Consider the following 13,627-nt stretch of genomic DNA (forward strand, 5'->3'; position numbering starts at 1 on the left):
TATATGAAAGAATCCATAGACATATTAATGGACGTGCCTTAGCCGTATGTTATTATAATATTTCTTGGCCCGAAAAGTGAGGGAGATGGCGTATAGTTTCGGGCTAATGCTATCTCTTTCATGACGCATACGCACTATCGTGAGAGAGATGGCTATTGTCCGAAACTTCATTCCATCTCTTTCTTTCGTTGTACCACAATTTTGTCCGCTAAGGCACGTCCATTAGTAGACGTCGATGAAAGAATCCAATAGTAAAGTATTTTTTTGACGGACCAGAATTACTTATCTACCCTTTGTAGATCTATTATCTATGAAGATGATTAAGAATTAAGATGCATTGACAACCATACATCTTCTAAATATTTATTTTGTGCTTTGTGTAAATGTGCTGATCAACAATATTTTTTCCGATAAAACATTGCTGTCAATTTATATTAAAGTATTTACAAGCAATTTCACGTATAAGCACAGTTACAGCTTTCTTATTGTAAAATAAGAATGCTTGTTCGCTACCTATCGCTGTGCTATTTTTTTTTTTTTAAAAATATTTTGAAAATGATAAATTTTNACCTAAAATCATAAGTACAATTCAAAACCGTCATAATATACAGGGTGTTCCATTTAAAATAACGAAATTGATGTCAACTTCCGGTATAATGGGAAGTGCTACATAGATGTCGTTATTTTAATTAAGGAGAGCATACCCAATAACGCTATTGTATAAACTTTCAAAATTTAAATCTAAGCAGTTTCCGAAATATTCTAATGGGTGGTTACCGTGAAACATCCTGCATATGTTGGACGTGAAAATCATTCCTTCATCCAGTTTTAGGGGGTTCAAAGAAATCAAAGTAAAATATCCAAATCAGTCCTAAGACTGGTTGGACACGTACCTCTACTCTTTCCTAAATAAATAAAAGGTTTTAATTTTTTTTTTGGGTTCATATTTCTGTTAACAATATTACTACCTATATGGTAATGTCAACGTGTTGTCTTTTCCTACCGTAACTTCTAGCATTGTTCGAGAATTTAGATCAGATTGGTTAGGCTAGGCTACGGTAGGAAAAAACAACATTCTCACTTTGTGAGTGTTGTGTATTTTTTTTTACAGAAATGTGAACTCCAAATGACAAAAAAATGAAAACATTATTGACTGATTAGTTTTCTTATGGGTTCGACTTGGTAGTTTTATTTACTATTTTTAACCGTCTTCCTCCAAATTTTTTACTATCGGATATAGGCATCATTGCTCAGACTGTGTAGGCTTTCACGGCTGGTCAAAGTAAATGTAGCGAAGTTTCCCGGGCTTAAAAGCCGTGATCAATTGGAATTACTTTCTGATGTTTTGTAATTTCGGTGAACATTATCAAAAGTAATGAGGTAACGGTAGAACCTCATAAAACTTGTATGATTAATGCTGTAGAAATAGGTTGCTATGCAACTAGTGTATTGCAACCATTTCAACTTCAAATCATGCAAAGGGAAGATTCTTCGAAGGATAGTTATTCGTTTAAAATAGTTAATGTAAGTAATCAATGTAGTTTTAAGTTTTATTGTTGATGTATCATTTAAAGAATTCTTCAATATTTTAAGCGCTTTTAAGTTCCACATACGAATGAGAATATGAAGATGTACTAGGTGTAGTGTTTAACAATTTATTTAAAAACTGCACATACTAATCGGGCATTGTCATTATGAGTTATCAAATGCATTCAGGATAGTAGAGAAAGTCGGAAACATGTGTCAAATTTTGATTAAATTGTGAACATCTCTAGCGTTTTCTTCTTTTGTATGTTTACTATAGAATAAGTGGGGAGTTTCTAAAAAAACATACAATTAATTCAACTTGCTACCTATTCCCATAATTCTTATTAAGGATAAGTCACGGGAGCTTTTTGATTTCTAGAATTTCCAGAAAGAACAGAGGTTTAGAGAAATACAATATTTTTTATTTCACATACACATATCTAAATAAACACTGTTCAGAATTTCTCCTGCCTTTTTCCGTTAATACTATACAAATATTCTGTTTAATCTGACGTCAATTACTTTCTTTCCCACGTTTCCCCAAGGTCTCTCAAACACATTAGGGAATTTAACATTTACATTTCTTGCAAGAAAAATGAGGATCATTAAATAAAGATCGCCTATATACAAGGTGTTTACAGCGATAACCATACAGCCGAACTTCAAGGCATTATTTCCTAAACTATTCCTAGAAAGTTTTGTCCTTTGATGACTTTTTGGGAACCTCGTACAAATGCTCAAGTTTGTTAGATTTTGTGAATCTTCGGGGTGCCTGTTTTATGCATGTAATTTGAAAATAAAAGAATTAGTGTAATTGCTAAATTAAAAATAGCCAACAAATAAAAAAGCCAAGCGTTCTTAGTTATTGTTATAATTTATATTGATATAATTAAATTCGTTTCGATAAAACTGTCCTTATGTGTTTTTCAAAGCTTGAAAAGTGTACGAAAGATGGATGCTGTAGATGTAATAGTTTTTGCAAAATCGTATTTATTCATCCCTAGGTCTGTCGTAAGCGGACTTGCAAGACATGCATCGCACGCGGGCTACACGGTCAATAGGGCGGCAAAATATACTTTATTAAAATTCAATAATTTCCAAAATTATATCTATATCTAAGTAATTTTTAAAACGCGGAACTATCGTAGGCAATTGCATTTCTTATGGTTTCGGGATATAGTGGGTCGACTTTGCGAAACCGCACGGCTAATGTGTGCCGAAATAAAATTCCAAAAGTTCCATGTGACGATGATGAAAACAAACACTATGTGGGGTCCCATAAAGAGCAAAGGTAACTGAGGAAGAGATTGCTTCGCTTTTTAGCGTGAGTGTCCACCCATCACTTCAGAGGTGAACCACCTAGTTCGATGGTTTCTCCCCCAAATACTCCCGTCTCCTGTCCCACTCAACCTTTTTCCCACTCTCAATCTTTCCATTTCCTTCTCGGGAATATACAACCTTTGGGTTGATCTTCCTACTCGAGGAGGGGTTTTAGCCGATAAAAATCCTCCCTTAAGGAGGTGTCTTTTGAAGATTTCCCCTTCCCGAGGAAAAAAAAAGAGGAAGAGATAGATGAAGTGAAGTCATTGAGAAGTACATACCTAAAGTCCGCGAAGCGGTCACGAAGTCGGGAGGAAGGAGGTGATCTATCGGTTCGTGTAATTCGGGAATCGTCATAGACTGGCATTGGGTTGACGATTGCAACCCTGTACCGAAATATCCCCTCAGTGAACGAACCACCGCATCCCCTTTCAGCGGATAGTTTCTTCCCGGAAGTCAAGGAAAGATAAAAATACGACTGTTAAACTTAATCTCCTTCAGTAGCTCTTGTCTTCTACCTAATAATTTGGTAATTGTTTATACTTCTTGTTAGTCGCTTGTTATCTTTCAGCATAAATTAATTTAGCGATAATTATGCTAATATATAATCTAAAAGGGAAAACGGGTGTTTTTTATGGTAAACCTCTCCTACGCCAAGCGACACCTTCGCAACTCCAATACACCATCAAATTTGACAACTGTTTAAACTTTTTCTTTTTATTTTTAAAATTTACATTTTTTTGGATAATTTTTAGTAACGTGCCTATTTTTACATTGTCCTTATGAAAATACAGTAACGCAATATTTTGGCATGTTTTTAAAATTAAATACCGCCTGTAAACAAAAAAACCACAATTAAAATTTTACACATTTATTACATATCCATTTGTAACATTGTACAAGTCAAGCAAAAAGAGTACGGAGTGGGGCATGGTTTTGCCTAAACAACTTTTTATTTGTTGACCGATTTTAACTCAGCAACTGTCAGTTTGTCGATAATTTTATTGCGCACACGCCTCTTGTACATCATACTTCCCTACAACCCATAATTTCGCCAATATTTCAGAAAAACTACTTTTCTACATTATTATCAAAGTATGAAGTTTTTTCCAGGGTGGTGGTCAAATAATTACACAACTTTATGTTTTTATAACGTTTCGGTTTATTCAACCATCTTCAGACTTTTGAAGTTAATATCTGTGTACAAGCAGTAGCACTTCAAAAGTCTGAAGATGGTTAAATATTTTGACCGCCACCCTGGAAAAACTACATAATTTAATAGTAACGGTTAGGAATCTAACTGAAATTATTATTAAAATAAAACAAAGAAGCGGAAATTTTTTGTTGAATATAAGGATGGGCGGCTTTTTCTGTTATCTCGCTCTTAAGTTTTTTTTCGACATATTCACTGGTCTATGTTATTAGTTTTAGACCTTCAGTTTCAGTATAAAATTAGTTCCTGTAAAAATGGTCGTGTATTCAAAACTAGGAGTTCTAAAAAAATTTGCTGAATCTATCCGTACCATTTTCTTTTAATTTACATTTTAATTCGTTGAAGTATACTATAAACTAATTTCACCCCCATAGTGTTCTGTTTATATAGGGTTCTTCAAACTGAGTGGTACATCAGACATTTTAGGGAAACTAACCTTGTAAGAGATCTGAAAATTTGGCAGTCGGGACTATCAAAGATGATCTATTTAACTAAAATAATTTCAACTGTCGGCCGCTTCCGGTTATACCGGAAATTGATTCCAACTTTGTTATTTTAAATATGGAATGGTATATTTTATCAGATGAATTGGTATGAAACTCAAAATTTTAAGGTTTAATGACCAACTAGTATGCCTACCATGAAAAGTTTCTGAGATAATTTAATTTTAATACCACAATGATTTACAGAGTTAAAATTTTTGATAGTTATAGTCTTGCCTTGTGACTAATGTTAAGTCAAAATTGAGCCTCATAATATGTACTGGGCGTTTATAAAAAAAATCCAAAGTTTAAAAGTTTCAAACACAAATAACTTTATCTACTTTAGACAAAAATGCAGATTTACTTAAAAATTTTCAAATAAAGCAATATAGAACATCCACATGGATCGAATGAGGATAAAAAGTGGATTCAAATGACAAAAAGAATATGACAGGTACTATTTGAAAAAACGAAGTTATTCGTGTTTGAAGTTTTTAAACTTTGGATTTTTTTATGAACGCCCACTATAAATTATGAGGCTCAATTTTGACTTAACATTAGTCACAAGGCAAGACTATAAGTGCCAAAAATTTCAACACTGTAAGTCATTGTTTGTGGATGTTATGATTTTTTATTTTTTATTTGGGTTGCGGTAGCGATTCTTTTTCTATAAATTAAATTATCTCAGAAACTATTCATCATAGGCTTACAAATTGGTTATCAAAGTTACCTTAAAATTTTGTGTTTCATACGAATTCGTCGGAAAAAATATACCATTCCATTTAAAATAACAGAAGAATCAACTTCCGATATAACTGGAAGCGGCCGACAGTTGAATTATTTTAATTAAAAAGGTCATCCTCGATAACTCCTACTGCCAAATGTTTAGATCTCTTACACGTTTAGTTTCCCTAAAACGTCTAATGTACCACTCAGTTTGAAGAACCCTGTATATTGTTGCAATCCTTAAATATTAAAAATTAGTTAATGAATTTGCGAAAGAAACATATTACAATACTTTTGAATACGTCCTCTTTTTTATTAGAATGAGGAAGACGAATTCCAATATGAGGAAGGTATTTCTGCTGAAAATTCAAGAGAAATACACAGTCCTGTTGCATCATATCAACAGAAGTACCCTAAAGATTTTCTTCACAATAGCTCAGGTGTTAATTTAGATGACAGTGATTCTGACGACGAAGTTCTTATAAGAGAACCTTCAGCAAATCCACGAAGATTTAACTCAAGGGTTACTATTAATACATAATATACTTATATTACATGAAAAGTTGAAAATGTATTTAGAAATACTTTTCAGTTACAAAAAGAAGAACCGCAGAAAAATGCAAATAGTGGCGGCACGTCTTTTGAAGAAAGAAACATTATTAATCTGCCCCCTAACGATCAATCGACAATTGAAGGAACGTTTACTGATTCTGACAGTGAAAGTGAAAACTTGGCCAGACTAGATAAGAAACCCATTCCTGGTCAGTATGATCCTCAAACTTACGAATACTTGGAAGTCAATTCCGAAATTAAAGAGCTATTTCAGTACATTACTAAGTAAGTACCTACTTACATACGTCCTTTCAGATTAAGAAAATCACAACTTCTTATTCGATTTTCTTCTAGGTATAGTCCGCAACAGTTAAATCTAGATTGTAAGCTAAAGCCTTTTATTCCCGAATATATTCCTGCTGTTGGTGATATTGATGCATTTTTAAAAGTAATTCCTCCCGAAAAGTATATAAGTGGGGAACCGTTTGATTCAAGCGAGTTTCAATTAGGCCTTGCAGTACTTGACGAACCATCAATCAATCAAAGCGATCAAGCCTTATTGCATCTTCAGCTCAGAGCAAGTACATTTGATGTAGGACAAAATGATGAAACAGTGGTTTGTATTAGTTTTATTGCTATGATAATAACTTAAATACATTTAATACAAAAAAAAATGCAAAAGAAGCATTCGTTGTGGAATCATATTCGTTGCTTCATAATCACAATCATTATCTCAGGGACTGTAGGAATAAATATATTTGTTTAACAAAAATATCTTTGCTTATATTTTATCTAACCTAATTGCAAAAATAACGTTTCCTTTGTATTTTGAATATCAAAAATTAAAAATCAAAATTGTTCATTTTTAGTAAGGTAAATATCTCAAGCATATGTTGAAGGCAAATTTAATACATTAAAAAAGATCATTGTGTCACTGTCCAAATGACTAAAAGTATAGGTAGGGATGTTAGATAATAAAACGTAAAATAAGCCGTTCACTTTTTTATATATTGAAATTCATTTTGTATAGATAAAAGAAGTTTTTTATAAGAATAATTTATTGTGAAATTCATTTCACCTTTTTAGTAAATAAGGAGGTACCCAGTAGAATGAAGATTCGGGCTATAGGGCCGTGGTCTAAGTGAACTGTTGTGTCCAGACGTTTCGTCAGCTATTGCGGTTGACATCCTCAGTGGCAGTGCTGCGTTGACAACGTAAACGTAGATTATATATCGATGTAGCGACTAGATATAATCTATGTTCACGTTGTCAACGCAGCACTACCACTGAGGATGTCAGCCGCAGTAGCTGACGAAACGTCTGGATACAATAGTTCATTTAGACCACGGCCCTATAGCCTGAATCTGCATTCTACTGTGGATTCCGGCCGTGAAAGCCTTTGTTCTTATAAGTAGGTACAAAGTTATAAATTATTATATTTTTAGGTAGTTAAAACTATCGATCGTGTAGGTCGCAATTTAAAAACGATTGATAAATGGGTAAAAGACGTAATCGATCTCCACAAAAGTAAATCTGCACCAGTAGTGCGATATTCCAGGTAATTCTCTCAAATTAATACTTGAACTCAGTTAAACAAAAATTAATAGTATTTTATTTGTTTGGTAGACCAATGCCAGATTTAGACGATCTTATGCAGGAATGGCCCGAAGAAATAGAAAGTTTGTTAAAAATTCACGGATTTCCAAGTTCTAAACTCGATTGCTCTTTAAGCAGTTACATTGATGTTATCTGTTCTATTTTGGACATTCCTGTACACCAAAACAAAATAGAATCTTTGCATTTATTATTTTGTCTTTACGCAGCAATAAAAAATTCTCAGTTTTACAAAAGCACGAGCAATAATGATGATATGAAGGCATCTACTACAAATCAACCAGATCAACTTTTACTAGAATAGCAATTATTTTTATGTCAGGTGTTTAAAGCATAAAAATGCATTTAAAATAAATTTTAAATATTAAAAATGTAATACAGAAGTTTTATTTATTTAAAACAAACCAAAATAACTTCACAAATATTTATTAGACACCTTAACACGTGTTTCAGTCATTATTGTCAGAGGCTTACAAGAATACCTACTCCTACTACAGTCTTATGATCGTAATTTACCAATTAAATAAAGGCATTAACAGTGAAATTAAGATCAAAAGGTTATTATAGCAGTATGCTTCTACAAAAAAAAATCGGAACCTGTTGATCACTTTAAATAAATGAATAATTAATAGATGATTTATTAAACAGTAAGATTTATTTAAAGCACTTTTTTGATATACATATTGTATCGCATATATATAAACTAGATATAGCTATACATAAATCAACACCATAAAGCGAACCTACTTTCTATCTAAAAGTAATTGGTACGCCCGTTAAAGATATTTCAAATATGATTTTAATTCAAGAAAATATTCTCATCAGAACCTTTACCGATTTGTCAACCCTTTCCGATTTGATAAGTAAAAAACACTACACATCCGTACCACAAAACTCATAATCAAACCCGTGTAAGGTAGGGGGCGCTCAAGTATTACGTAACGCAATTTGGGGGAGAGGGGGTCTCGTAAAACGTTACGATGCGTTACAGGGGTCTTTCTTACAACACGTTACGTAACATTGTTTTTTTTTAAATAAAAAATTAGGGAATTAAAACTACCAAGTTGGCAACCCTTTTCGTATACGTTTTACGGGGAATCCCTCGATTGTATTGTACGTCATTTAATATCGTTTTCGTTAGTGTATATGCAGAAGCACATTGCAGTAGTCAGTGTTATTAAAGTGAGTTCATAGTGTTCATACTGTAATGTCCTCAAAAGAGGGAGATTTCTATCATCAGCTGCTCTTGACGTATAAAGGCTCTCATGCTGACTTGCCAGCGCAACTGTGTTGAAAAAATGCCAATGCAATTTGGAAAACGACTAAAGAAAAACAAGAAAATAAAGAAAAGTTTATAGAACATACAAATGATGTTATACGATTTGCGCAACATAACTTTTGCGATTTTTTGGTAAAAATGGTCACTTGAGTATTACGTAACGTTTAGAGAGGAGGAGGGGGTACAGAAAACGCTACGGCGCGTTACAAGGGGGAGAGGGAGGTTCAAAAATCTTCAAAAACTGCGTTACGTAATACTTGAACGCTCCCTAGGCGCAAGACTAATCAATACGGTTTTGTACAGAAAAATGTCATAAAACTCTGTTGACTTTGCTTCGCTTAATACCTACGGATCCGTTTTGTGCGGCTTTATACTCTCAGGATAATTTGAGTATAGCAGACGACGTTAAAGTTAGAATTCACAAGTTCAAAGGGGAACTTGGGTGCCTGTGTCTTTAGATGCAATTAGGGAGTTAGGGATGACTGTACTATCTCTATTGATTTAGGCTAAATTGGCAACTTCAAGGACAGAGAATGTCGTAAACTACTAACTGCACTTTTATTAAGTATTTATAAATGTGTATAAAATACTGGAGGCTCCGAGCATATGCCATAATACAGCGAATTTATACGTTTATTTTATTGGACAATGAGATATAACTACTTTAAACCAATATTAAAGACGGATTATACAATTTAGAATGACTAGTCAACAATTTAACTATAGTTAATTAATAACCTAATAGTATAACAATAATTTTAGCCCACCTTATTAGGTAATTGGGGAACATAGAATAAAAGGCTGGGAACTAACACAGGGCGAGTGAAGACGTTAAGTCGTCTCACCGTCCTGTATCTTTATGATTTTGAATTCGACTCCGAACTCCTCGATTATTATTAATTAATTATTACGGTCGCTAATTGACCTATTAACACAGTAGGTAAGTTAGGTTGTTGTTTTAAATGAATAAATTAGATGTACCAAATTTGTACCAGTGACTTAAATATGAATTTATGGATACTATTTAACAGTACGATAACACATATTACTTTAACAAGAGAATTACGACGAGATTACGTACACTTTTATTTTATAAATATATTTTGTTACATTCACAGTTTTCAGTAAACAATTTTTACTTCAATGTATTATTTTATTTTCTTGTTGACTGTTTACAATTTAAGCATTCCATAAAACCTTTCGCTTCTAACTTTTTGTTTTTGAATGGCGTAGTTTATTTGTAATATGATATTCGAAACTTCTTTGCAATATTATCAAAATGCACTGATAATATTTAATTTCTTCAGTTTCATTTCCACTTTAAAACAGACACCAATGAAATGTGATCTGAAGGAAATGTTACACTGGGTAAAGCTACATGTTCCTTTACATTTTCACTGCTAGGTAAAGGCACTACTTCCGCAACTTCTAATAATTCTGTGTCATAAAAAATGTAATCTAAACAACCTTGAAAACCAGCAGTATAGTTGGTATATTCTGGAGTGCCACAAGCACTTGCGAGCTTTAGAGATTGAAAGATGCTAAGATTTTCTACGGCTTCTTCTTTATCTAAAACAAGTTATCATCATCATCATAAGGTCATCAGTCCTCAGACTGGTTGGACACGCACCTCCACTCTTTCCTATCTTGAACTAATCTTCGCATTTCCCTAAAACTAGAACCCATATTCTTAACTATTTGCGAACAGAAATCTAAACTAGCTCTACCTCTATCCCTCTTAACTTCCGTTTCTGCCTCTAATATGTCTGACTAGACCTTCCTGCCTAAGAAGATGTCCTCCTAGTCTATCTATATCCACGGTATTCTCATCATTCGCCTCTAACACCACATTTCGAACGCTTCTAATCTTTTCGCGCCCACTGTCTATGTTTCGCACCCGTACAGCATCGTGCTCCAAACATACACCTTTAACAACTTTTTTCGAATTTCTAAGTTAACCGTTCGCGAGCATAGAAGTGACGTTTTTTTATTGAAGGCGACACGACCTTGCGCTATCCTCTGCTTTATATCCCTACTACTCCTCCCGTCTTGACTTATATGACTTCCTAGATACCTAAAATCTGCCACTTCTTCTAATTTTTCGTCTCCTATCTTTATATAAAATTAACAGGAGTGGTTTTTATAATGTGTAACGAAATAAAAAGATATCTTAAGAATTAAAAAAAGAATAATCCAACTTACTGCTTCTCCAGTCTGAACACGATATAGGAACACTTCCCGTGGTATACAATTGATAAATACCACATTCAGGAACGCTATTAAAATCTCCACAAAAAACTACTGGTATTTTGATGTTCAGTTCCTAAAACAAAGTGTTGTTATATACGTAGTAATCTGCAACGGCGTGAGAGTCAAGTTCTCCAATAAGAAACTTCGTGGATTTTATCACAAACCGTTACATTTTTTAGGAAAAAAAAAATAAGATTTCAAATACGATGGATTAAAAAAAAGCGTGCTTATGACTACACGATAGAAGTGAAAACGTATTTTCCAATATTAAAGTTTATGTATATAATTACATTTATGTTATACATACAATGGATTAGTATGGTGAATCAACAAGATAAACATTTATACTATCTCTGTATCTTTGAAGTAATATTAGTTACAATGTTACGAAATAAAAAATTATATTTGTTAATTAATTATATTGTGGAATTTTGCTCTGAATGGACTTCTTCATAGTTATTACAAAACATGGCTAATGACGACTGGAGCCGAGTATACACGATTTAGTGTATCACCAGTTGGAGCACGCTTGATGTCGAGTTCACTATGTGCTAAATTTTATAGAAATAGGTTGCTTATCAAGTTTAAACGTATATATGGTCGTTAAAAATATTCTTATTTCAGACAAGTAAATATTCTTGAGTTCTATAATCGCAAAAAATTACAGTACATTTGGTCTCCATTACAACAAACAAGTGTAAGGTCATTGCGTCAATTTTAATGCGAACATGGTGGGTAAAAACTGTTTCGACACCCGCAGTATTTCTTGTACTACAATTATCTACCTTCTTATTAACTATCTTATTTACTTAAACGATGATTAAAGGGTTTATTAACACATTCAATTCAATATAGACTATTACAACCCGTTGAGAGAGTAATTTGTAGTATTTCCTATACCCGAAGAAAACTTCTCTGTTGACGTCTTTCAAATTACATATAGAAAAACTACAAATATCACATTTTTACCTTTTCCAGTTTGTCTTTCTTTGACTGAATATATTTAATAGCTAAGGCTCCTTGTAAAAGTCGAATGTGATCAGCATCTGGATGAAAATACAAATGAGTATTTGCAATGAGAATTACTTCGTTTAATTCCTTTGATTTTAAAGCAATAACTTCAATAGCAGTGGTTCTTGCCAAAATTCGCTCTTTGAGCTTTTCATTTTTTGATATTACTTGCCAAATTTCCTTATACAATTCGTTGGTTTCCAAGCATTCTGAAAACACAATGCTATCTCTTTCCAGTAAACTTAAAAGGAAAAATAATCAAGCTAAATCACTATTATGACTACATAATATTACTACAGTTGCTTTTTATTTATTCACCTGAATCTTTGTTCATTATAAAAACACGCTAAACCTTCTGCAACCTGACCACCTTTCAAACACAAATCAGATTGATACCCAAAGTTAGAAAGCACTGGCTGTAAATCATTTTCATAAACCTTTTTATCTACTTCTTGTAAGCAAATTATATCTGCATTGTATCCTAAAATTAATGATTAATCAATTTGTTTTCTTCATTCTTAAAAACATTTTTTATTTAATATTACAACTTTGCTTCAAATTAACAAAGTCTTTAACCTTATTATATTCTACAAACATGAACTGCTTTAAATTTTTATACATACCTGCAGTATTACTTACCTATTAATTCTTTTATAATTAATAACTTTCTGTAGTCAATATGTAAAGCATATGCAGGACAATATGGATACAAAATATTTCTAGAAAAATCAGAATCACTGTATAAATCTGCTAGAACATTGTAAGTTACCACACGAAACCTACAAATTTAGTAGAAAACATTATTGCAAAAGCACATGATAATTATTGTTATGTACTTACTCTTTTGAGTTTGGTTTGCTTTTTGTAAACTGATGTCTTATATCAAAAGAACATAAACCAGGACTAGCTTGAACAACAACATCTGATACAACTTCAGTTAATGGTCCAATTAAATCATCATTTTTTGGTATACATTGCAATTTCAAATAATAATTAATTTCATTATTTGACAATTGCATTAGAAAACCTTCACCTATTCGTATCCATTCTTTTTTGTCTTTAGATTTGTACCATATAAATTCACATAAGTCTTTGTTAGTAAAACTTACTTCAAATTTATTAGGATATACTGGATAATTAGCTAATAATACATTAGATAAGCATATGCTGTCTACCCACGGACAATTTTTCATGATTTTGTACTGTTTTTCTAGCACAGTTAAAATAAGATTGTTCTGTTTAAAAACATCCTGGCATATTGCACACTTATCTATAGTACCACTGTTACCAAATAATTCAGCTGTTACAGTAATTTCTGACGTTTTTTCTTTATCATTTCTTTTTCTTTTGAGCTTTTTAGAAATTACTTTTTCAACATTTGTACATATTCTGTTTAAAAAACTTTCAACATTTTCCGTTACCTTCCTACTAAAGTTGAAGGTTCTATCTACCTTTAAAGCCGAATTCGTATAATGGAAATTCATGTAAAATACGTCTGACGAATCAACATATTTTAAATAGGCTTTGTCCATTGCAAAAATATATTTATGACGATATCTAACAGATTTTATTACTAACTTTTTGATAACACTTAACCTCAAGACTATGCCATGATTTTGAAACATGTTGACATTATTACTGAGTATGTTTGAT

The 13,627-nt window shown here is 32.5% G+C and overlaps 2 protein-coding genes across 8 annotated transcripts; one reads left to right on the top strand and one right to left on the bottom strand.

The window, feature by feature from the left end:
- Window positions 1-341: 341 nt before the first annotated feature.
- Window positions 342-7,753, top strand: LOC108735536 (intraflagellar transport protein 46 homolog). Of its 5 annotated transcripts, none has more exons than XM_018467537.1 (7): window positions 342-439; window positions 1,112-1,524; window positions 5,588-5,791; window positions 5,861-6,105; window positions 6,175-6,436; window positions 7,266-7,378; window positions 7,447-7,753. In XM_018467537.1, the coding sequence occupies exons 2-7, from the start codon at window positions 1,408-1,410 to the stop codon at window positions 7,736-7,738; spliced, it is 1,233 nt and encodes a 410-aa protein (XP_018323039.1). In that variant the 5' UTR covers window positions 342-439; window positions 1,112-1,407; the 3' UTR covers window positions 7,739-7,753. The 5 variants fall into 5 exon arrangements, with proteins under 5 accessions (XP_018323039.1, XP_018323040.1, XP_018323041.1 ...); XM_018467538.1 differs by having other exon boundaries at window positions 1,241-1,524; XM_018467539.1 differs by having other exon boundaries at window positions 1,255-1,524.
- A 410-nt stretch (window positions 7,754-8,163) lies between these two features.
- On the bottom strand, window positions 8,164-13,627 carry LOC108735528 (2',5'-phosphodiesterase 12). 3 transcript variants are annotated; one of them, XM_018467524.2, is made up of 6 exons: window positions 12,815-13,626; window positions 12,614-12,753; window positions 12,293-12,455; window positions 11,933-12,215; window positions 10,916-11,036; window positions 9,778-10,282 (listed from the first exon to the last, which is right to left on the bottom strand). In XM_018467524.2, the coding sequence occupies exons 1-6, from the start codon at window positions 13,597-13,599 to the stop codon at window positions 10,023-10,025; spliced, it is 1,752 nt and encodes a 583-aa protein (XP_018323026.1). In that variant the 5' UTR covers window positions 13,600-13,626; the 3' UTR covers window positions 9,778-10,022. The 3 variants fall into 3 exon arrangements, with proteins under 3 accessions (XP_018323028.1, XP_018323026.1, XP_018323027.1); XM_018467526.2 differs by lacking the exons at window positions 12,614-12,753; window positions 12,815-13,626 and having other exon boundaries at window positions 8,164-10,282; window positions 11,933-12,183; window positions 12,293-12,408; XM_018467525.1 differs by lacking the exons at window positions 9,778-10,282; window positions 10,916-11,036 and having other exon boundaries at window positions 12,059-12,183; window positions 12,815-13,627.

Source organism: Agrilus planipennis, unplaced genomic scaffold (assembly GCF_000699045.2).
Source record: "Agrilus planipennis isolate EAB-ADULT unplaced genomic scaffold, Apla_2.0 scaffold9, whole genome shotgun sequence".
Classification (NCBI taxonomy): Eukaryota; Metazoa; Arthropoda; class Insecta; order Coleoptera; family Buprestidae; genus Agrilus; species Agrilus planipennis.

Coding starts and splice junctions, on each gene's coding strand:
- LOC108735536 (XM_018467537.1), top strand. CDS start 1,408: ATGATTAATGCTGTAGAAATAGGTTGCTATGCAACTAGTGTATTGCAA. Junction 6,106..6,174: donor CTATTTCAGTACATTACTAA/GTAAGTACCTAC, acceptor ATTTTCTTCTAG/GTATAGTCCGCAACAGTTAA. Junction 6,437..7,265: donor GACAAAATGATGAAACAGTG/GTTTGTATTAGT, acceptor TTATATTTTTAG/GTAGTTAAAACTATCGATCG.
- LOC108735528 (XM_018467524.2), bottom strand. CDS start 13,599: ATGTTTCAAAATCATGGCATAGTCTTGAGGTTAAGTGTTATCAAAAAG. Junction 12,754..12,814: donor AGCAAACCAAACTCAAAAGA/GTAAGTACATAA, acceptor CTAAATTTGTAG/GTTTCGTGTGGTAACTTACA. Junction 12,456..12,613: donor AATTATAAAAGAATTAATAG/GTAAGTAATACT, acceptor CATTAATTTTAG/GATACAATGCAGATATAATT.